Source organism: Erythrolamprus reginae, chromosome 6, assembly GCF_031021105.1.
Source record: "Erythrolamprus reginae isolate rEryReg1 chromosome 6, rEryReg1.hap1, whole genome shotgun sequence".
NCBI lineage: Eukaryota > Metazoa > Chordata > Lepidosauria > Squamata > Dipsadidae > Erythrolamprus > Erythrolamprus reginae.
Window position 1 is genome coordinate 81,559,102 of NC_091955.1, and position 25,163 is coordinate 81,584,264.

At 41.9% G+C, this 25,163-nt stretch overlaps 1 protein-coding gene across 2 annotated transcripts in view; it reads left to right on the forward strand.

Annotated features, from left to right (window-relative positions):
* Window positions 1-797: 797 nt before the first annotated feature.
* OVCH1 (ovochymase 1) overlaps window positions 798-25,163 on the forward strand; it is a 77,325-nt gene continuing 52,959 nt past the window's right edge. Inside the window, exons 1-9 of one of the 2 annotated variants that reach the window (XM_070756422.1) lie at window positions 798-1,015; window positions 4,749-4,874; window positions 5,181-5,290; window positions 9,359-9,456; window positions 11,562-11,734; window positions 12,845-12,940; window positions 19,409-19,560; window positions 22,941-23,133; window positions 23,288-23,414. In XM_070756422.1, the coding sequence (XP_070612523.1) occupies window positions 964-1,015; window positions 4,749-4,874; window positions 5,181-5,290; window positions 9,359-9,456; window positions 11,562-11,734; window positions 12,845-12,940; window positions 19,409-19,560; window positions 22,941-23,133; window positions 23,288-23,414 (1,127 nt within the window). In that variant the 5' untranslated portion in view covers window positions 798-963. The remainder of the gene's footprint in view (window positions 1,016-4,748; window positions 4,875-5,180; window positions 5,291-9,358; window positions 9,457-11,561; window positions 11,735-12,844; window positions 12,941-19,408; window positions 19,561-22,940; window positions 23,134-23,287; window positions 23,415-25,163) is intronic. The other variant, XM_070756421.1, reaches the window with a different exon arrangement.

A 25,163-nucleotide genomic window follows, 5' to 3' on the forward strand; every position in this document is an offset into this window, starting at 1 on the left:
TTGTTCTGTACAAAGTTGAATATGCACAACAGCATGTGAAATTGATTGTCAATCAATGTTGCTTCCTAAGTGGACTGTTTGATTTCACAGAAGTTTGATTTACTTGGAGTTATATTGTTCCCTTTATTTTTTTGAGCTGTGTATTTAACTAACAAAAGCATTTTATTCAGTAAATCATGGTTAAAAGCACTACACTATGGGTACACCCAATTACTTATATAATAGGAATGTGGTTTTTTGATGCTGTAAATGTTAATACAGAACATATAGTTACAATACAGTTATATCTATACTTATTAACTATCTAATGTTTATATCACTCAGAGTGTTGAAGATTAAAAAAGGACTATTAATGTTAATGACAATTTAGGGTGCCATTGTCAATGACCACAAGATTAATCGTTTTTTTTTTAAAAAATCCAGAATTAAATGTAACAATAAAAAAAAGATTGGGTCAATGTATTTGTTTTATAATAAAATCTTCCAACTTAAACTGATCACTTAGCACAATAAGTTCTCCATTGTACTGCTACTTAATGTTTTTTGAACATGTTGACAAAGGAAAAAAGATTAAACAAGATGAAGAATAATTTAAATAAGAAAAGAAAAGAAGAAAAAGAAAGATTCTAACATTTCCCTTTCTTATTTAAAATATTTGTAAGAGCTTTTAAGGATACAATCTTTGACTTCTCTCCCCATGAACTCTACCTAATAAATACCTGCTTGTACCTTTTAAACTACAATTCCCAGATTCCCTTGGAAAACGACGGGTATTAAATCATTAAGGACAAAGTGCTAAATTATCCTGTTACTGCAAAGAGGATCTTGACTAAATACAGCGGAATATTTGAAAAAAACGTGGTGGGTTGTAGAAAAAGTCTTGAAGGCTATTTTTGCTCCCAGCCTTTCTTAAACTCCCACTTGTTGCTAAAAGGATTATTTGGCTGTGATTTACAACAAACCATGCAAATATCGCAATGGTTCCTCTATCCTATTGTCTGTCTCCATCTATATGGTAAGTGTTTGAGAATACCTTCTCCCTCCAAAATAGGAGGACTATGTTTGTTTTGGGCAGTCCTAGCTACAAGGAAGCATTTGATTTGGTTTAAAAAAAAATATTCTATGAAAAGAGAATTCTTAATAAGAGAACCATGGTTGTGTCTAAAATGCCATTCTGAACTGCCAGGAATATTGTATTGAATGCCCAATCTGTTATTTAGTTGAAAGTAAGCTCTATTAGACACAGACATGCCTTACTACTGAGTAGTACACATCCATGGTCCGTTTTACATAACTGGCTTTGTTTAGGAAAGAATACCTCTACTCCTGGGAAGCAACTCACAAACAAACCCACTTTCCCCCTTTTTTTCCTATAACTAACCAAACATTTGTATTTCAAGAGGAATTAATCAATCTTCCTTAAGGAAATGAAACGCAACTAGACTTACAATCCTAGGTTTAGAAAGCTTAGAACTATATTGGCTTAAACGCGACCTAAGCATAATCCATAAAATCATCTGCTACAATGTCCTTCCTGTCAATGACTATTTCAGCTTCAACCACAACAACACATGAGCACACAACAGATACTAACTTCAAGTAAACCGCTCTAAACTTGACGTTAGGAAATACAACTTTAGTAACCGAGTAGTTGATGCATGGAACTCACTACTAGACTCTGTAGTATCATCACCTAACCCCCAAAACTTTACTCTCAGACTATCCACTGTTGACCTCTCCTGATTCCTAAGAGGTCAGTAAGGGGCGTGCATAAGTGCACCTGCGTGCCTTCCGCCCCCTGTCCTAATGTTTGTCTCTTACTAGTATCATGTATATAAACATAGTTACATCTTTGTATACTACCAATATGTACTTGACAAAATAAACAAATTAGATAGATAGATAGATAAAGATAGATAGATAGATAGATAGAGAAAGATAGATAAAGATAGATAGATAGATAAAGATAGATAGATATAGATAAATAGATAGATAAAGATAGATAGATAGATAGATAGATAGATAGATAAAGATAGATAGATAGATAAAGATAGATAGATAGATAAAGATAGATAGATATAGATAAATAGATAAAGATAGATAGATAGATAGCTAAAGATAGATAGATAGATAGATAGATAGATAGATAGATAGATAGATAGATAGATAGATGGTGCAAAATGAAAGGAGTCAAAATATAAAATTTGTATTTTGAGTCCCCTTTTATTTTTTAAAAAAAATTCATTAAAACCACAATTAAGCATATTTTGGAAAGGTTTGAAAGGACCTGAAGGATCCATGCAGTCCAAGGCTTCCCTTTTTACATTTCTTGCTATTTGTGGTCCCTAGCTGTCAAGGGAAACTGTTGACTCTAGTTGCTTATAAAATAGCTTTTGAAATATTGATTTTTCTGCAACGTAATGGCTAAAGGGCCTTTTCACTTCCCTGACCCTGATGGGTTTTTCCTCCCAAAAGCAAGTCTGGATTTATCCTAGTGGTCTTTCAATTATTGTATTACAACATTGTTTACTATTTAGGTAATTCAAACAGTAGTATTTGTCTCATTCTCTCCTAAATGCTCAGCAAAAGCTTTGCAGGTGACTAAACACAAACTCGTCTGAGCTGATATAAATTGCCTTTCACCCCCATGGACTCTCTTGCCAGTCAACAAAACCGTTTTTACAACCGGAATTCTGAGTCACCTGATATTTGTGGAAAATACAGGTAGTCCTTATTTGTGACCACATTTATTTATTTGGTCTCTTCAGCCTTGAAAGATGGTGTTTAAGGGGTGACTTGATCGAAGTGTATAAAATCATGCATGCGATAGAAAAGGTAGATAGAGAAAAATTCTTTTCTCTATCACACAATACTAGGACAAGGGGGCACTCCCTAAAGCTCATAGGTAAGAAAGCGAAGACAAATAAAGGGAAATATTTATTCACCCAGAGGGTCGTTGGTTTATGGAATTCACTTCCAGAAGAGGTCGTGACAGCTGTCAGCCTTGATAGCTTCAAGGCAGGGTTAGATAGATTCATGGATGCCAAGTGTATTGGTGGTTATTGAAACGGATGTCCATGTGCCGCCTCTATGTTATTTGAGGCAGGCAGGATTCCCTTGAGTACCATTTGTTGGGGGTCAAGGAAAAGGGAGGGTTTTGCCTTCTCTTTCTGCTCAATTGTCCCCATGGACAATTGGTGGGCCACTGTGTGACACAGAATGCTGGACCCAATGGGCTTTGGCCTGATTCAGAATGGCTCTTCTTAGGTTCTTTATTGGTCCTACAATATTCCCACACTTCTTGTTTATTCTTTCTAAAGGTCAATTGCACATGGGCCTGTGATACATTTCCATATTTGTAGAGGAGCAGATCTCCTTTTATGGGAATAGGGCTCTTTTTTTCTTTTTTTTTACAGAAATAGCATTATTCGAGGCAATTAGGACAGAGGGCCTTATGATTTTTCTTACAAAGGGGATGAACATAACTAATGTTCCTTCCTCCTCCTATTTTCCCTACCCCCAAAAAATGGTTGCTGGATGAGTGGTTGTTAACTCAAGACTATTCAAATCAAACGCTCACTATTCCTTGGGCAATGAGCACAGTGGCTTTGTTCCTGTCACTTTCAGCCTGCCTGTCTGTGAATCACACTAGGAATATGTGATGTTTACACCTTTCATTTTGTGTTCCTCTTTCGCCCGAGTCCAATGATGTGCACGCAGTGCTTCCTCTGTTACTAAATATTCTCATGGTTTGGTCGTGGATAATTTATTTGTTTCCTTCAATTTCCATTGATTTCATTCAGGCAATGAATGGTTTAGCAAGATTAGGATATTTTCCACAATGTACTTTATCTTCCTGGCACAGGGTTAGTTAAAAATAGAGAACAGCACCTGCAACAACATCGCCAAAAAGGCTTCAAGAGTTGTTAACCTAATCCTACATAGCTTCTGCTCCGGTAATCTCACACTACTAACCAGACTTTTGCCAGACCAATCCTTGAATACAGCTCATCTCTCTGGAACCCACACTGCATTTCAGAAATAAACACTTTAGAAAATGTCCAGAGATACTTTACTAGAAGAGCCCTCCACCCCTCCACTCGCAACAGAATACCCTACACAACTAGACTTACAATCCTAGGTTTAGAAAGCTTAGAACTACGTTGCCTTAAACATGACCTAAGCATAGCCCATAAAATCATCTGCTACAATGTCCTTCCTATCAACGACTACTTCAGTTTCAACCACAACAACACACGAACACACAACAGTTACAAACTTAAAGTAAACCGCTCCAAACTTGACTGCAGGAAATATGACTTTAGTAACCGAGTAGTTAATCCATGGAACTTATTATCTGACACTGTATTATCCTCACCTAACCCCCCAAATTTTACCCATTACCCTATCCATTGTTGACCTCTCCCGATTCCTAAGGGGTCAGTAAAGGACATGCATAAGTACACCAGCATGCCTTCCGTCCCCTGTCCTAATGTTTCTCTCTTACTGGTATCATGTATATAGACATTGTTATAGCTTTGTACACTACCAATATGTACTTGACAAAATAAAGAAATAAGAAATAAGAAAAGAATTGTATATAGACTCCCTTGGCGAAGTAACGGTCATAGTTTTGGAAGTGATCTTAGAACTTTGAGAGCAAAGTATCGCAGAGCACAAATTGCTTAAGAACCATTGCTGCTGGTTAATTGGTCCCAGACTTCCCACAAAAAAATTTACTTTCACAGTTTTCCAGAGTTCAGAAATGGGCAAGTTAAGTGGAATAGAGGAATGGCAGAGATTGTCTTCGCATGAACAGCTGTCTAAGAATGTTGCTCTTTCTAAACTCCTGGACTTTGAGAGGATGGCAAGAGGTAAGGCTGTCCTTCTTAATATCTTTTAATATTTACTGGTATTTATCCAGGTGCATCCATGGTGGGTGGGTGTGATTGTGCCCAAAAGTCAAGATGGAAGTCATAACTGCAATGGAAGTCTGCCCTTTTTTATATGTTTTGCACACATGGTACATGAGCAACTGACAAGGTTTCAATTGCTGGCTGGGGAATTCTGGGAGTTGAAGTCCAGATACCTTCAAGTTGCCAAGGCTGGGAAACACTGTCATATAAGACTACGAGAATAGGACAACCTCAAACCGATTTCCCTCCCTTCTGCTTCCCAAGGGAGAAAATGTGGATTCCGCTTCATGGATTTGGAGGACGACTTACAACTTGGGTCCTTTTCAAGAATTATTGGAGGAAGAATGTCTGTGCCAGGCGGGCAACCATGGCAGGTATCTGTGCTTTGCCTTTTTAAAAACAAACAAACAAAAAAACCCTTACTGGCTATTCCCGCAAACTGCAGCTCATGTTTAAAAAAGAAAAAAACCCTAAAGACTAGCTTTTATAGGTAGTCCTGAAGTAGCCTGCAGTGCTGCATTCTAACCCCTGTTGGAAACCTGGCTTTGAATTGGTTGCAAAGTTGCCATTTCATAACCATCGTAGCTACAGAAATGGTCACTGTATTAGATGATTGAGGGTGCTGCGATGTCTTCAGAGGGACTTAGAGCAACCCCAGCTAAGCGGGTCACTCACGAACGCCAATCCTAGAAAGAAGACTTGGATACATCTCTCTCTGGGTGAAATGACACAGTATTGAGCTGTGCACCTCCTTTTATTGGGGGCATATGCAAATGGGAATGATTACACATACATGTCAAGTGATATACAAACATCCAATAACGTAACTCTAAAAGATGACACAACTTCTGAGTCCTTCCTATCTCCATATGGCACGTAACTCAGTTTCCACTGAGCAAATGTCTCTCATGGCCAATTTCCTGGGATCTTTTGTTGTTTAACACAGCTATCTCCTGTTTACCACAAAGCAAGGTCTTTTATCACAGCCTTCGTCCTATTTATCCCAGGCAATGTAAATTGCATCTTCTGATCACACAGTTCTTTTCCTGTCAACACATTCTTGTTATCCGAGGAGAGTTGCTTGAACCGTTTTATGGCCAGTCACTTCCTTAAGCAGATTTCACCACAAATGCAGACTCACTATGTGACCTATGTGCAGTCCTGTCCTGGCTAATGGAATCGGAGTGTATAAAGCATTTATGTTAGAAGTCCAGATATAGTGTAATCCTATCCTAACATGCTATGGCAGCTACAGATGATCACTAAATATCATCTCATACAGTGACCATTTTGCAGCTATGGTGGTTATGAAATGGCAATTTTGCAACCAATTCAAAGCCAGGTTTCCAACAGTGGTTAGAGTGCAGCACTGCAGGCTACTTCATCTAACTGTCAGCTGTAGTTCAGCAGTTCAAATCTCATCACCGGCTCAAGGTTGACTCAGCCTTCCATCCTTCTGCGGTGAGTAAAATGAGGACCCAGAATGTTAGGGGCAATATGCTGACTCTGTAAACTGCTTAGAGAAGACTCTAAAAGCACTATGAAGTGGTATACAGTGGAACCCCGACATAAGAGCTGCTCTACTTAAGAGCAACTCGAGATAAGAGCTGGGAGGGGAGAGATATTTTTGTTCTACTTACAAGCCCAAATTCGAGATACAAGCGCCAAGGAGCTGTCTCCTGAAGCCAAACGCTAACTTCCGTGTTCGGCTTCAGGAGACAGCTGCGAAGCGGTGCGCATGTTTTAAAAGGTTGCAGCCGGCCCGGGGGGCTCGGGGGGGTGCTTGCAGCTTTCTTTCTTGCTCTTTTTCTTTCTCTCTTTTACCTTCCCTTCCTCTATTTCTTTTCTTTCTCCTTCCCACCTTCTTCCCTCCCTCCCTCCTTTCACTCATTCCTCTCTTACTCTTCCCTTTCATAAGTTTCCTTGCTTCCTTCCTCTGTTCCTGTCCCTTCCCCCTTTCTTTCTTTCTTTCTTTCTTTCTTGCTTTCTTTCTTGCTCTTTTTCTTTCTCTCTTTTACCTTCCCTTCCTCTATTTCTTCTTTTCTTTCTCCTTCCCACCTTCTTCCCTCCCTCCCTCCCTTCACTCATTCCTCTCTTACTCTCCCCTTTCATAAGTTTCCTTGCTTCCTTCCTCTGTTCCTGTCCCTTCCCTCTTTCCTTCCTTCCTTCCCACCCTCCATCCATTCATTCACCCATTCCTCTCTTGATCGCTTAAAGACGGTCCCTGGTGCAAAAAGGGTTGGGGACCTCTGTCCTACAGGATTGGGTGGCAGAGAAGTTGAACATATGTAAATTTAAAAGTTTAAGAAAGTTTACAAGTTAAGTGAAAGAAACTTCATTATTCATTTATATGTACATGTACATTTCTTCATTAAAAACATGTCTTTCTGCATAATTTAGACTAACTTTGGGAGTTTTTTGAGGGCTGGAACCAATTAAAATTATTTACATTAATTCCTATGGGGAAAAGTCGTTCGAGATAAGAGCTGCTCGACTTAAGAGCCCAGGTCCAGAACGAATTAAACTCGTATCTCGAGGTACCACTGTATAAGTCTAAATGCTTTTGCTATTCTTCCATTTGCGACCTTCACAGGTCTGTAAAGCAAAATGAAAGCTGAAAGAAGAGCATAAACATCATTGTAGTTTCACTTAGCGACGGAGTTGTTGGCCCCAATCAGCGCCGGGTTGCTCCCGGTTTGGCCTGGTTCAGTGAACCAGTAATGGCAGCAGCAGGAGGAGGCTTTGCCCACCTACCTGGAACGCTTCTGTGTATGCACACAAGTGAACTGATAGCGACAGTATTTAGAACCCACTACTGGTCTCAATTGTGTTTGGTAAACAAGGCCTAGGTGCGGAGCTTAAGCATAAATAGAGGCGGGGTGGCGCAGCAGGTAGAGTGCTGTAGTGCAGGCCACTGAAGCTGACTGTAGATCTGAAGGTCAGCGGTTCAAATCTCATCACTGGCTCAACTTTGACTCAGCCTTCCATCCTTCCGAGGTGGGTAAAATGAGGACCCGGATTGTGGGGGCAATAGGCTGGCTCTGTTAAAAAGTGCTATTGCTAACATGTTGTAAGCTGCCCTGAGTCTAAAGAGAAGGGAGGCACTAAAAATGGAATAATTGAAAGAAAGAAAGAAAGAAAGAAAGAAAGAAAGTAAGTAAGTAAGTTCCACAGCAATTTCTCTAAGAATATCCAAATGCACCTACAAGATCCACAGTAGAATGATCAAAGGAGATGTTTTGTAATCCAAGAATGACTGATTATACATTTATTAAATCCGCCAAGGGTTCCCCATTGCCATTGCTCCCAGTGTTCTCCTGGTGGCCAATGCGGGTGTATGTGTGTCGGGTGGTCGGGTTCATGCACATCAATGTGAGATTTGGCTTCTGCGCATGCGCAGGCAGGCAAATCTCATACAATGATGCTCATGCGTGCGAGATTTCACTGATTTTCAGTTTGTTTTGACTGCACAAAATACGCCCCAAATCAGCAAAATCTCACATGTGCAAGTGTCCTTGTGTGAGATTTGTCCTTTGTGCATGTGCAGAACACAAATCTCACATGGGCACTCACGTCTGCCTGCCAGTCATGCAGAACTGTGTGCGCAGCTCCATTTTCATTACCACGGGATAGAGTGACCCATACCAGCAGGAACCTATTACAGTGGTACCTCTACCTACAAACGCCTCTACTTACGAACTTTTCTAGATAAGAACCGGATGTTCAAGATTTTTTTTGCCTCTTCTCAAGAACCATTTTCCACTTACAAAACCGAGCCTCCGAAACTGTAACCGGAAAAGGCAGGGAGAAGCCTCCGTGGGGCCTCTCTCGGAATTTCCTGGGAGGAAACAGGGCCAGAAAAGGGGGGAAGAAGTCTCTGTGGGGCCTCTCTAGGAATCTCCTGGGAGGAAACAGGGCCAGAAAAGGGGGGAAGAAGTCTCTGTGGGGCCTCTCTAGGAATCTCCTGGGAGGAAAAAGGGCCAAAAAAGGGGGGGAAGAAGCCTCTGTGGGGCCTCTCTAGGAATCTCCTGGGAGGAAACAGGGCCTCCACCCTCCCTGTGGTTTCCCCAATCACACACATTATTTGCTTTTACATTGACTCCTATGGGAAAAATAGCTTCTTTGTGCAAACGTTTCTACTTAAGAACCTGGTCACGGAACAAATTAAGTCCATAAGTAGAGGTACCACTGTACTGTATTAAATACCAATGAAGTCCTAATAATGCCTTGGCAAGAAAAGAAATCATTTATTTAACTTCAATTCTATGACTGATTTCTAGAATACAAGGTCAAACCTTGGCCGCTGATCACAGCTCTCCTGTCTAATCAAACTTCTAATTGGCCGGGATACCTTCTAGCAAACCGCTTAAAGTTGGAAACTCTTTTTCTCCCCAGCCATCTGATTTCTGTCTTCTCCCATCCTCCTTCTCTCCACTGAATAGGTCTCCATCAAGCGAGGCCATTCTCATTTCTGCGGCGGCAGTTTGATTGGTGATGATGTGGTGGTCACTGCAGCTCACTGCGTCGTAGATTTCGATCTGTAAGCTATACTTTATATAACTTGCTTGGAGAGGAACCGAAAGTAATTGAAGAAGATGCCTGCTTACTGGCCCGTTGAGATATGGGGGGCAGCTTATGGACTAGCATTGTGCAAAAAGCTTGTGGACTAGGCAGGCAAAATATAAACTAAGGCTGAAGGGAGGAGGTGTTGATGCAAGAGGGTCAACTTGATTTCATTGAGGGACACATCATTAAGGGGCGTGCATAAGTGCACAAGCGTGCCTATCGTCCCTGTCCTAATATTGCCTTTTATTCATACCCAGTTCATATATTTATAATCATGTTTATACTTATATGTGTTATTTAATAATTTAATTTATTTAACTTGTAAGCCACCCAATTCCTAGTGGACTCTGGTTGGCATACAATCATAGGCAATATAAAACAATACAATCAGTGATGGGCTCCTACAGGTATGGTTAGGTACGCAGAACTGGTAGAAAATTTTTCTTTTTTCCCCTTCTGGGCTCTGGGTATGTTTTTCCTATTGCAGTAAATGAGGTTGAATGTGTATAATTTTAGAAGAGCTGTGTGTGTATGTGTGTGTATGTAGGCTTGAAGTGAGCGGCTAACTTGGATGAGAGAGTGTCCCAGGAAACTGAGTTCGCCAGTTCAGGGTCAGTGAGGGTTTCTGCCAGCTCAAAAATCTGTGTGCCATAGTAATTGAGGAAAAGGGCACGCTTGCGGCCGCTGTCAGCGTCTTTCATGCTGGCCGCTTCCAAAAATATTTCATACTTCGCCATGTAGGCTGTCCAGGTCATTCTTTCTGAGTCAAAGAATTCAGGTGGCTGGACTACCGATGGAGTAGCCATGATAGCACACGGAGGGTTGGTTTCCTCGTCGCCAATGTAATAACTCTCAAAGAAAGGTTGAATGAAGCAAGGTTTATTTCGCTAACAGGACAAGGAAGTCAATTCAGTCAAGAAGCAATGGAGTATTGAGAGCTCTATACAATGACAGTTCTCACTATTTATACAATCTAGCCCAGCAACAGGGCAGTTTTACAAAGATACATTTTAAGCACCAAAAGAAGGCAACCAATCAACATGCAATAAACAAATCTGAACTTTTGACTTTTACCCTGTCTGGGTAGGTCACCCAGGCAAATATCTAACACATACACATACAGTTTATATAGTAGATTGTGTATATTTTTATGTGCCTTTGTGTAATATGTATGTACACATATGGCATGTATACATAGAATTAAATAGTATATTTTGGATGTTCAGTAATAGTAAATAGATATGGAAACTGTCTCCCCTTGAGGCGAGGAGAGGCCAGGCCCCCTAACCCAAACCCTTGACGTGAGTGACGTCAAGTTGGCCACCTTTAAGCCAGTCACATGACCTTTAAGCCATCCCCATCACATGATTGTCAAGCCACTCCCACCTGGTCATATGGCTGGCACGACCCCCCCCCCCCAAAATAAGCCATGTCCACAGTGTGGTAGTAAAATTTTTGGAGCCCTTCACTGAATAAAATATATAACATTAAATAACACAAGAAACTTAAACCAATAAAAAACAAAAGCAAAAATTCATTCAATAACATTCATCTCTCTGGGGTTAAGTAGTTGTTTTATGGTGCCCAAGCCTGCTGGCAGAGCCATGTTTTCACAGCCTTTCGGAAGGCCAGAAGGGTGGGGGCAATATGAGTCTCTGGGGGAAGTTGGTTCCATAGAGCCGGAGCCACCACAGAGAAGGCCCTCTGAAGTAGGTCCCACCAATCGGCATTGTCTATGGGATGGGACCTGGACAAGGCCGAACCTGTGGGCCCTGGATGATTGCTGGGGGTTTCATGGCAGAAGACAGTCCCCTAAATAGTCTGGTCCAATGCCATGTAGGGCTTTATAGGTAATAACCAACACCTTAAATTGTTCCTGGAGACCAATCGAGCTGAAGATTTTAAAAAGCAAATGAATTTCCTAGAATTTGTTTGGTATCACCTCTGCAGGTTTGGGGGATTTTTCTCCCATGTAGAATCAAGGAAATGTAAGTTTGGTTTTACTACAATACGTTGGATGTATACTTCAGGATGGGGGCAGCTGGCTGAATCATAATTCTTTCTTTCTTTTTTTTAAAGAAAAGTTGTGAAGAATCTGATTGTGACTGTTGGTGAGTTTGATCTCGGCAGTGAGGATGAAGAAGAACAGAATGTTCCGGTCTCTGAAATTATTATCCATCCTGACTTCAACAGGTTTGGGCATATGGACTCAGACATAGCACTGCTGTATTTGAAACATCAAGTACAATATGGTAAGAAGAGACTTGAGTGAAGCACTGTTGAAGAAAATGGTGGGAATGTGTTCCAAAAATGGGGAATGCTTGAGAGACGAAGGCTGTCACTCAACCTACCAACTTTGGGAAGAGCCAATGATGTCACTAGAAGGGGTGTGGCCAAGAATGATTTTTGTTGTTGTTGTTGCAAAGGTAGATAAAGCAGTTAAGGGTGAGGATAGGAGTGAGAGACTTTGTAGATCAAATCATTCTCTGAAACCTAGCAACATATCGGCCGATAAGGTCCCACAGAGTTGGCCTTCTCCGGGTCCCATTGACCAAACAATGTCGTTTGGCGGGCCCCAGGGGAAGAGCCTTCTCTGTGGCAGCCCCAGCCCTCTGGAATCAACTCCCCCCAGAGATTAGAACGGCCCCCACCCTCCTTGTCTTTCGCAAATTACTCAAGACCCAACTTTGTCACCAGGCATGGGGGAGTTAGGATATTCCTTCCCCTAGGCCATTACAAGTTATGTATGGTATGTTTATGTGTATGTTTGGTTTTTATAATAAGGGTTTTTAGTTGTTTTATTAAATTGGATTGTTACATGTTGTTGTTTATATCATTGTTGTTAGCCGTCCCGGGTCTGCGGAGAGGGAAGGCATACAAATCCAATAAATAATAAATGATAATAATAATAATACTTATTGGGTTATTTTTTAAATGGGGAGAGAAAAAACCCTGGAGATCAAATCTGGAAACTTCTGCGTGTGGCATTGATGTACCACTGAACTATTCTTTCGGCATAAAATTGTAGAAATGAAATCTTCCCTTTGAAATTCGTGGGTGTTCATCAAAAGATGAACAGATGAAAAGATGAAAGATGATTAACGGGTGTCCAAGTGCCGCCTCTATGTTGGTTGAGGCAGGCAGGATTCCCTTGGGTACCATTTGTTGAGGGGTCAAGGGAAAAGGAGGGTTTTGCCTTCTCTTTCTGCTCAAGGTCCCCATGGACAATTGGTGGGCCAGTGTGTGACACAGAATGCTGGACTCGATGGGCTTTGACCTGATTCAGCATGGCTCTTCTTAGGTTCTTACGTTCCTAAAAGAAATCATTGATTAAAAATAGCCCTGTGTATCCCCTCTCCTAGGTTATGAAGTACAGCCTATATGTCTTCCACACAAGGAAGATGTATTTGAAGCTGGAACACTCTGCGTTGTAAGTGGATGGGGCAAAACCTCTGAAGGTGAGTATTTATTTATTCATTCATTCATTCATTCATTCATTCATTCATTCATTCATTCATCCAATACACAAATACATAGAAAGAAAAATAGACATGTAGTAATATATATATAAGGGTAAAAGTGAACTTAGAGGAGAGGATATATGAAAGAAAGAGAATATATATGATAAGTGAGAGAAAGGAAAGACAATTGGACAGGGGACGAAAGGCACACCAGTGCACTTATGTACGCCCCTTACTGGCCTCTTAGGAACTTGGAGAGGTCAATTGTGGAGAGTCTAAGGGAGAAATGTTGGGGGTTAGGGGTTGACACAATTGAGTAGTTGGTTCTGAGATTCCTTTGGGGAGAAACGTGTGACTTGGTTTTTAATTCTTGCAGGATGAACTTGCAGAGCTACAAGTAGGTCTCACCAGTGTTCCCTCTAATTTTTTTGGGGGGTGGGCGGAAAAGTATAGTGTCTGAGCGGCAGTCCCTTCGGGACTGGGCGGCACAGAAATAATAAACAAACAAACAAATAAAAAACCCACCCTGTTTTGCCTCAGAGAATTTCAAAATAAAATACTGTACTGTGTGTCTATAACAGTGAGCTCATAATAGGGCAACTCTAGCAATATCAAAATGCCACTTAAATAGTTGAGCTAGTTTCAAACCAGATTTTGATTTTCTTTCTCTCTTCCTTACTCCCATTCTTTTTCTTTCTCTTTTCCTTCCTCTCTTTTTTCTATCTGTTTCTCTCTCTTCCTCTCTTCCTCTCTCTCTCCTTCCCTCTCACTCTTTCCCTCTCGGCTTCTGGGCAGGTTTGGAAAACTCTGAGTTGATGATGATTTTTAAGTGAGCGATTGCTCACTGCTCAGCTTAGAGGGAACTATGGGTCTCACTATTAGCTTTGTTGCCTAATGCTGCTAAGAGTCCTCCTCCAAACTGGCTCACCATCTTATCTTATCTTATCTTATCTTATCTTATCTTATCTTATCTTATCTTATCTTATCTTATCTTATCTTATCTTATCTTATCTTATCTTATCTTATCTTATCTTATCTTATCTTATCATCTTATCTTATCTTATCTTATCTTATCTTATCTTATCTTACCTTACCTTACCTTACCTTATCTTAAAGGCGGGGAGAAGCCTCCATGGGGCCTCTCTATGAATCTCCTGGGAGGAAACAGGGCCTCCACCCTCCATGTGGTTTCCCTAATTGCACACATTATTTGCTTTTACATTGATTCCTATGGGAAAAATTGCTTCTTCTTACAAACTTTTCTACTTAAGAACATGGTCATGGAATGAATTCAGTCGGTAAGTAGAAGTACCACTGTACTAGGATTCCCCAGCCAGCATAATTCTGGGAATTGATGTCCATGCATGTTGAAGTTGACAGGATTACCCTCTGCTGTAGGGTAATGAGAAGTAAGACATTTTACACAGTTTGAAGTTAACCCGGACAGTGTTAACATAAGACCTACTCACACAGAGTCCAGGGACAAGTTAAAGGCAACATCGTGAGACCTTGTGGACAAGAGCTTTTGGCCTGATGGGCTTGTTCCAAGGTTTAAGGCTATCCATCATATTTTGTTCTGTGATGCCTTCTGCTCATCCTTAATGTCATTGAACAGTTGGTAGTGACCTAAGCCAACACCTAGACATCTGGAATGACAGGCGCTTTAGGGATTGTATGACACATCAAAGGTAATTGGGAAGAGCATGAACATCTTTGCTACTTGGCCACCCTCCAGAGATGTTGGTCTGTAAGACATATGACCTTTAGCCCTTGTGGTCAGTACACGATAAGAGATGCCATTAATCTTCTTTGAAGGGAAAACCTTGAAGCATTTTGGAGCTTTGAGGTTTCCTTGCCAATTACAGTATAGGAGGAGGGGAGATCTATTTTTCCAGAAAAAGTTTAAAGATGTAAAGGAAAATTTTATATTAAGATTTTTGATATAATTTTTTAAATATTCTAATATAAACTTTAAAATGAAGATGGTTTACTGCCTGAATATTACCATTTGCCCTCTGGAACAATATACCCACAAAATTAGGATGTCTTTAGGCATTAGGACAGGGTAGCAATAGCATTTAGACTTATATACCGCTTCGTAGTGCTTTTACAGCCCTCTCTATGCTGATAGTGTTTACAGTATCAGCATATTGCCCCCAATAATCTGGGTCCTCATTTTACCCACCTCAGAAGGATGGAAGGCCGAGTCAACCTTCCAGGATGTCAAGGAAGCTACCTTTATTATCTTTTGCTAAATTGTTACAACCTTTTTATTTTTATTTTTTAAGTTTTGTGAGCCAGTCAGAGTTGTACATGAGTGGGCAGCAGTATAGTCTGAATAAATGAATACATAAATAAAATTAATGTTCCTTATCACCATTTCTTTGGGTTACTTAATTGCTATATTAAGAAGCCATTTGGAATGCAAAGATGTTTTCTGGGTCTCAATATCACAATATTTTCGCTTGTTTAGTTTTATTTGGCTTATTGTAGGAACCCAGTCAGTGTGTGGATGTGGAGATTGATCCACAAACCAAGGCAGGGCCCATCAAATCAAAACTTTATTATAGTTATTGATCCAAAATCCAGTAAGATACATGAAATATGATGTATAATGAAATGTATTAAAATATTCAAAAGAGTATATTGAATACTCCATCCAAAAGAGACAATCAAAAAGCCCACAAAAAGAGAACAAAAAGGCCAAAATATCTCCTCACCAGCAACTGACACTCAGATAATGTTCTGTCTGGGTTCCCCCAGACCTCAACACCAACTGGAAAAAACAGCCAGACACTCTGGTAAAAGCCAAAAGTATTTTATAACTGGAAAAAATAAGCACAGAGGAAAACCTGTTCTTCCCAACAGACAGGATATAATACGGTACAGCAGGGTCCTGATGTCCAGTCAATACAGCAAGCTTCTTGCTGGCACCCCACCCCCCAAGGTTTCAATAGTCAAAGGCACAAACCAGGATTCCAAGACGCCAAAGTTCACAGTCAGGTCCCACGACTCTCAAAGATAAAACTCCACAAGCCAGGAAGGGTGGGTCTGCCTTTTAGCCTTTCCCAAGAGCACCACACCCAAACCCAGCTGTTGCCACTTTAATGCTGAAAGTATTTAGCCAATTGATTCCGTCTCTGAGTAGTTCTTCGTTGTCGCAGATCAATTATGGTTTGTGCACTTTCCTCTAAGGAATCCAGGCTGCTTGCTGGGGAGAGCTCCCCCAGGTGGGACTCTGGCTGTCCTCCCTCTTCTTCAGCCTGGGATTCCTCCTCCTCGTCTGTCTGCACCTCCTGTTCCTCAGCCTCTCCCTCTGAGCTGGAAACCGACAGAAGGTCAGCCGTTCCCGGAGGGGCCCCAGACGGAACCACAACAGATAAGCAGAAATTAACACCAAGGTTAACATTACAAAACAAGAAACAAACAATATCCAATTAACGAATTACCAAACAAGCTAATAGTAAACAACATTTCAATAATAATAATAATAAATAAATAAAAAACAACACTTTAATCAAGGAACACTAAGACCACAGCTACCAGCAATGATAGAGCAAGCCACTAGCAGTAATGGGCTGCTGTTCCCATAGTGGGGGCACATGGTGGGGGTAGTAAGTTTATGCACTATTTATTGAATACTTAATAGGTTTTTTTATTGTCCTTCCTTTTCTAGTACCTTAGTATGGTCCTTAATTACTTTTAAATTAGGAAATAATTAAATAGTATGTTTTTACCTATAAACGCTTTAATCACTTTAATCATTACCTAGAACTGAACTTTTATAGCAATTAAAGAAAATTGAGCTACTTGCCCAATCTGTTCTCATACTGCACCTTGTGGGTCCAGTCCAAAACCTTAAAACATTACTGTGTTCCTCAACAAATAATGCTGTCTATCATTTGTCCTTTTTGTGGCTATTCAAATAGATGCCTGAAAAAGAGTCCAGGCATCTACCGTATTTTTCGCTCCATAAGACGCAGTTTTTTTCCTCCCAAAGTAGGATGAAAAATCAGCGGCGTCTTATGGAGCGAAGATGCAGGCAGGGAGGGGGGGGGGGAGGCGCTGGAGCAGAGGGGGGGGACGGCGATATACTCACCAAAAGTGTCCCGCCTCTGTCGCCGCCTCTCCTCTTCCCAACCCCGAAGAGAGCCGCGCCTTTCGGCCTCCGGAAGTGCTGGGCCGGGGGACGCCTCCACCGCGCAGGTTTAGGAGGCGGAACGGCACCGGAGGAGCGTTGGCGGCTCCGAGCCTTTGGGAAGGCTACGGGAATCGCTTCAGGAGGCGGGGAGGTCTCAAAGACCCAAAACCCAGCCAGTCGCTCGCAGCCGGTCGGAGCTGCCTGTCCGACACCTCCGTCCGACCCGTCCGATGCTGGAGCCTCCCTCCCTCCCTGCCTGCCTGCCGGCCCCTGCGCGCCCCAACCCCCCCCCGAACTCCCGCGGAAGGCAGTCCCCGTTCCCCCCCCCGCTTGCCAGCTCTCGCTTTGGTGTTTCTCCAGTGGAAGCAAGGCGGTTGAGTTGCTCCGAGGTTCTGCTTCCAAGCAACCGTTTGCCGCCTCCCCGCAAGCCCCCTGCCCGAAGCTGCAAGCGCGAGATCCTGGGGCGAGGGGGAGGCGGCAGTCCTGCACTTTGCACTGGGGAGGTGCAGCGGGGAACCGGGGAGGAAGCCACCCCTCTGTGCTGGGAGGGAAGAAGGAACAATGTTCACTATCTCCCAGGATCACCAAGCCCCCTTCCAACAGCACATGCGAGGCTCCTGGCCTGCCAGCTCTCAGCTTCTCATTTCTGCTTTCTCTCTTTCTCTCTTGCTCTTTCATTCTTTTTTCTTTCTCTCTTTTTCTTTCTTTCTTCCTCTTTTTCTTTCTCTCTTTTACCTTCCCTCCTTCCATTTCTTTCATTCCCCCTCTCTATTTTTATTTCTCTTTCATTCTCTTTCTTTCTCTCTTTTTCTTTCTTTCTTGCTCTTTTTCTTTCTCTCTTTTACCTTCCCTTCCTCTATTTCTTCTTTTCTTTCTCCTTCCTACCTTCTTCCCTCCCTCCCTTCCTTCAGTCCTTCCTCTCTTACTCTCCCCTTTCATAAGTTTCCTTGCTTCCTTCCTCTGTTCTGTCCCTTCCCCCTTTCTTTCTTTCTTTCTTTCTTTCTATTTTTTTTCTATTTTCCTCCTCTAAAATCTAGGTGCGTCTTATCAGCAGGTGCGTCTTATAGAGTGAAAAATACGGTATTTGAAAACTTATCTTGGTTGGTAGCCACTCCCACCCAGTCACATGATCTTTAAGGCCACCCCCAGTTACATGATTGTCAAGCCACTCCTACCCGGTCACATGGCTGCCAAGCCAGTCCCAGCTGGTCATATGACCATCGAGCCACACCCACACAATAAGCCACACCCACAGTGTGGCAGTAAAAAAATTATTTGCTGAACAGTCCATTGCTGACACTACTCACACCTTACTCAAGTTTGTTTTGTGGATGATATATTTTCCCTAAACAATCTAACAATTATTATAAAATGTAACTGTCAACTGAACATTTTAAAATGTATCACAAATATTATTGATTGGCACTGTTGGTAGATATGGGTTTCTGCAAGCATCTAGGTTGTTGTTATTATTATTGTTGTTGTTGTTGTTGTTGTTATTATTATTATTATTATTATTATTATTATTATTATTATTATTATCATCGTTGTTGTTGTTGTTGTTATTTGTTCTGTCGAGCTCTCTGGTAGAATCCTCCCCAAAATGCACAGATACAATTTCAGACACACACATTTGAAAATTCAAAACAATGTTCTTTATACGGATAATGCAAATAAACAGAGCACTCTTTTTGTATAGCAAAGAGCACTTGTCTCCAAACAAATTGGTAATTTGTACAAGTCCCTTATCAGTTCTGTGATACTTAGCTTGCAGCTGTGAGGCAATTCACAGTCCTTCTTCTTTCACAAAGTGAAACACACTTTGCTCTGGTTTAGTTTCAAAGCGGGGGGAAATCAGCACACAAAAAGTCAAAGTCAGTAAATCAGTCACGAAACACAACGATCAGATAATCCTCCACAATGGCCAAACCCACAGGCTTCTATTTATAGCAGCCTCACTAATTACCACAGCCCCACCCAACCACAGGTGGCCTCATTTTCTTTGATAATAATCTCTCAGTTGTAGTTGCCTATGCACCGCTCTCCGCATGTGTGGCTGTATCATTAACTCTTGTTCTGAATCCAAGGAGGAGCTAGATAATTGATCTCCTTCTGAGCTGTCTGCCCCACTCTCCTCCTCCCTGTCACTCATGTCTTCTTGGTCAGAGGAGCCTTCATCAGCAGATTCCACCGGGGGCAAAACAGGCCTGCAGCATGTGGATGTCTCCCTCACATCCTCAGTCCTTGGGGAAGGAGCTGGGCCAGAGCTAACCACAACATTATTATTATTATTATTATTATTATTATTATTATTATTATTGCAGCTGGATCCCTGTCAAATATCCTACAAGAAGTGGAGCTCCCTATCATTGACAGCATAACCTGCAACAAATTGCTGAAAACTTTAAAATTGCCCCCAGGACAAAAATCCATGCTGTGTGCTGGTTTTCCAGATGGTGGAAGAGATGCGTGCAAGGTAGAAACTATACTACAAGCATTTAAAGCACCCCAGAAAAAGAGTTTGCAAGTTGTCCCAAAGATATTTGGGAAACTGTGTTCAGTTCTGGAGACCTCACCTACAAAAAGATATTGACAAAATTGAACAGGTCCAAAGACGGGCTACAAGAATGGTGGAAGGTCTTAAGCATAAAACGTATCAGGAGAGACTTCATGAACTCAATCTGTATAGTCTGGAGGACAGAAGGAAAAGGGGGGACATGATCGAAACATTTAAATATGTTAAAGGGTTAAATAAGGTCCAGGAGGGAAGTGTTTTTAATAGGAAAGCGAACACAAGAACAAGGGGACACAATCTGAAGTTAGTTGTGGGAAAGATCAAAAGCAACATGAGAAAATATTATTTTACTGAAAGAGTAGTAGATCCTTGGAACAAACTTCCAGCAGATGTGGTAGATAAATCCACAGTAACTGAATTTAAACATGCCTGGGATAAACATATATCCATCCTAAGATAAAATACAGAAAATAGTATAAGGGCAGACTAGATGGACCATGAGGTCTTTTTCTGCCGTCAGTCTTCTATGTTTCTAAGTTTCTATATTTTATTTTTTCATTGTTAGGAAACTTTCTCTATGTTTTCCCATATTTCTCACGACATCCTCAAACAATCTTTTTCTAATTAAGGGCGAGGCGCCAATCGTGGTGAAATCATTGCTGGAATTGTATTTCTAATGATCACTTTTATTGCTTTGATTAAAATATCGACCCACCTGATAATTTAATATACTGGATCATAACTTGCAATGCTGGTTCTAAAGCAGTTGCCTCCCAGTAACAGACACAAAAAGAAAGCTAACAAAGAAAAATTGCATGCTTACAGCCTTGGTTTATGTGATACCCTATTTTTCCTTTATGGTTGAGACAATTTTGAATTTTGTGTATTCGCTGGATTTTTTTTCCCTTTAAAGGTATTGAATTTGGGCAATACAATACTGAAAGGGTGATGGTTAGAAAGAAATACATTGCAAGATTTTAGTATACAGTGTTCCCTCGATTTTCGCGGGGGATGCGTTCCGAGACCGCCCGCAAAAGTTGAATTTCCGCAAAGTAGAGATGCGGAAGTAAATACAGTACACCATTTTTGGCTATTGACAGTATCACAAGCCATCCCTTAACACTTTAAAACCCTGAATTGCAATTTCCCATTCCCTTAGCAACCATTTAGATTATTACTCACTATGTTTATTTATTAAAGTTTATTTTTAAAAATATTTATTAAAGCCAGATGAAAGTTCGGTGATGACATATGACGTCATTGGGCGAGAAAAACCGTGGTATAGGGGAAAAAACCCGCGAAGTATTTTTTAATTAATATTTTTGAAAAACCGTGGTATAGACTTTTCGCAAAGTTCGAACCCGCGAAAATCGAGGGAACACTGTATACCAGTAGTGGCGTTCAAATAATTTTGCCACCGGTTTGTGCATGCGCAAAAGCATCCCGGGCAGGTGGGCGGAGCCTCCCATCACCAGCGTTAACAGTTCTAAGAACTGGTCCAAACTGGGAGCAACCGACTGCTGGTCTATACCAATGTTTCTCAACAATAGCAACTTTAAGAGAGATAGATTTCATTTCCCAAAATTTCCTGGTAAGCTGCTTGCTGGAGAATTCTGGGAGATGAAGTCCACAGTTGCGACTCTATCTGGACCGGGAGTCACTGCTCACAGTCACTCACGCCCTCATCACCTCGAGGCTCGACTACTGTAACGCTCTCTACATGGGGCTACCTTTGAAAAGTGTTCGGAAACTCCAGATCATGCAGAATGCAGCTGTGAGAGCAATCATGGGCTTCCCTAAATATGCCCATGTCACGCCAACACTCCGCAATCTGCATTGGTTGCTGATCAGTTTCCGGTCACAATTCAAAGTGTTGGTTATGACCTATAAAGGCCTTCATGGCACCGGATCAGATTATCTCCGGGACCGCCTTCTGCTGCACAAATCCCAGCGACCGATTAGGTCCCACAGAGTGGGCCTTCTCCGGGTCCCGTCAACTAAACAATGTCGTTTGGCAGGACCCAGGGGAAGAGCCTTCTCTGTGGCGGCCCCGGCCCTCTGGAACCAACTCCCCCCAGAGATCAGAATTGCCCCCACCCTCCTCGCCTTTTGTAAGCTCCTTAAAACCCACCTCTGCCGTCAGGCATGGGGAAACTGAGATATTCTTTCCCCCTGGGCCTCTACAGTTTATGCATGGTATGTCTGTATGTATCTGGTTTTTATAATAAGGGTTTTTTAGTTGTTTTATTATTGGATTGCTACATGCTGTTTTTATCACTGTTGTTAGCCGCCCCGAGTCCACGGAGAGGGGCGGCATACAAATCCAATCAATCAATCAATCAATCAATCAATCAATCAATCAATCAATCAATCTCTTAAAGTTGCAAATGTTGAGAAATATTGGTCTATATTAGTGGTTTAACAATTACATATATTTAAGGAAGTGTTCATGCCCAAAGAGTTAAATGTGAGTGAGTGAAATAAAATGAGAGATCTAATAGATTAAGACATTTGGACTATGATCAAGAAAGTCCCAGATTCACATCCATGCATAGATACAGAAATTTTGTGGTTGACTTTGGGCAGGTCACTCTCCCTGTTAGCCCAACCTACAAAGGTCGCCCAGAAAGTAATGCACCACATTTTTTTTTCTCAACCTACAGTAAAGGTACAAATGTGAAACTTCAGATATACATTATTTGAATTGTCAGGAATGCCTGTGTAAATTTTGCGTTTCTTCGGACAGATAGCATAGCTGCAGCAGTGTTTCGAAATGGCGTCTGTAAGTGATGTATGTTACAAGCAGCATGTTATCATTGAATTTCTCACTGCGGAGAAATAAACTGTTGGGAACATTCACAAACTTTTGTGTGCAGTTTATGGAGAATCTGCAGTCGACAGAAGTATGGTTAGTCGCTGGGCACAGAGAGTGAGGTCATTAGAGGTGATTGATACCATGCAGAAATGGCTTTGTGACCAGAACAAGGAGTGGTACCAACAGGGCCTACACGCCCTTGTGTCTTGCTGGAGGAAGGCCATAGAACGGGACAGAGATTACATGGAAAAATATGGAGTGTAGAAGAAACATTATTCTTTCTTGTGTGTAAGTTTCATTGTATTCAATAAATAATTGTTGAAGGGAAAAAATGTGGTGCATTACTTTCAGGGCGACCCTCGTATATGCCTCCTTGAGCGCCAAAAGGAAGGCAAACTCTAAACTCAATGCATTCAATGAAATAAATAACGTGGAGAAGGCATCATGTTGTTGGCATGTTTGCAAAAACATGGATTGTGTTACCACTTACCTGGAAGGGTTTTCCTCCTATTATGTTTTATATCAGGGTGATTCTGGAGGGCCTCTGGCGTGTAGGAAAGCCAGCGGCACCTGGACATTGGTAGGCATCACCTCATGGGGAATCGGTTGTGGGAAAGGCTGGCTTTCTGACAAGAGGGTCAACGGCAGTAGAGGTTCTCCAGGCATTTTCTCTAAAGTGAATGAGCTCCTGGATTTCATTACTCAACATATGATCACAGGTCAGTATTGCTTTCAACTTATCCTTCTTTCACCACTGACACAATTCTTTTCTCCCATAGCAAAATGTGGGGGGGATAGGGGCAGTTGTGGGCAGCAGCCGATGTGGTCAGGTGCTCCGTCCCAATAGTACATTTTTTGCTTTCTTTTGCTCAGGACCTGGGCCGAGCTTTCCGCCTGCATCCAGCCAAGAAGAGTGCAACCCCCATGGAACGCTGGTGTTTGGTGAAAGTGGCCTTGTTCGGTACCCTCGCCTGGCTGAAGACAACTACCTTGATAATAGGTATCCATTGACCTCAAGCATTGACTTTCCTTTAGTAAGGACATTGCTGAATGGGCTGCCTTGATAGGAACAAAAGGAGAGTTTGTGGATAAAGATGCAATAGAACCGGGGTGTTAAAGTCAAGGCCTGTTTTAGTTAAAGTCCAAGGCCATGCTGGAAACAGCTGAGGACTGTTCTACGCTTGGTCTCTGGCAATTTTCCAAGGCTCAAAAACCCACTTCTTTGAAATAAAACTCTCTTTATTGTTTCACACAAGCATAATACAGTGATACCTTGTCTTACGAACTTAATTGATTCCAGGACGAGGTTCGTAAGGTGAAAAGTTGGTAAGACGAAACAATGTTTCCCATAGGAATCAATGGAAAAGCGATTAATTCGTGCAAGCCCAAAATTCACCCCTTTTGTCAGCCGAAGTGCCCGTTTTTGTGCTGCTGGGATTCCCCTGAGGCTCCCCTCCATAGGAAACCCCATCTCCGGACTTCCGTGTTTTTGTGATGCTGCAGGGGAATCCCAGCAGGAGAATCCCAGCAGTGCAAAAACGGGCACTTCACTGGCAATGGAAGGTCCGGAGGCGGGGCATCCCAGTGGTGGTGGCGGGTTCGTAAGGTGAAAATAGTTCGGAAGAAGAGGCAAAAAAATCTTAAACCCTGTCACACTGTGGGCGTGGCTTATTTTGTGGGTGTGGGTTGATGGTCATGTGACTGGGTAGGAGTGGTTTGTCGACCAAGATAAGTTTTCAAATAGTGCTTGGGCTCTTTTTCAGTTGATTAAGTCACGTTATTTGAATAGCCACAAAAAGGACAAATGATAGACAGCATTACTTGTTGAGGAGCACAGTAACGTTTTAAAGGTTTGTACTTGTTGTGATTCAGCCTGAGGCTGCTCAGGGACCTGCTGTGTCTCTGCTGGCTCTTATGCCCGGAGGAGGATGACAGCGCAGAGGAGGAGGCTGAACAGTCGGACAGGGGAGAGGAAAATCAGGAATGAGATGAAGGAGAACAGCATGAGAGCCCCCAGGGGGGGGGGGGCGTCTCCCCAGCCAGTAGCTTGGAGTCATTAGGTGATGACGCACAAGCTGTCATTGACATGAGACAGCGACGTTCAGAGCAACGAAAGGAGCAGTTAAAGAGATATTTTCACCATTGAAATAGAAACAGCTGGGTTTGGGTGTGGTACTCATCAGCAGGGTTTAAAAGGCAGGCAAGCCCTTTAAGCCATGTGGAGTGTTATCAGCTTGGCGTGGCGTTATCCTGTCTTGTTTCTCGGCGTCTCTGTTCCTGGCTTGTGGCCCAGCAGCTTTGGAAGATCCGTGGGAGGTATAGGTCTGCTATCTACAGCCTTGGCTTGGCAGTAAGAATTCTGTATTGCTGCATGGACTTTTGGCCTTCGTGAATATATCTGAAGATACAGCATTTTCCTGTTTGTAAGGACATTTTCTGTTACCTGTGTTTTTCTTGAATTTTATAAAACTGCCTTTGCCTTTTACCAGTGTGTCTGGCTTCTCTTTTCGGGTTGGTATTGGCTTCTGGAGTGACCCAGACAGAACAGTACTGAACCCACAAGGTTCAATATGATAGCAGATTAGGCAAGTAGCTCAGTTTTCTTTAATTGCTATAAAATTTAGTTGTAGATAATGATTATTTCCTATTTTAAAAGTAATTAAGGATCATACTAAGGTACTAGGGAAGGAAGGACAATAAAAAAAACTATTAAGTATTGAATAAATAATGCATAAACCTATTACCCCAC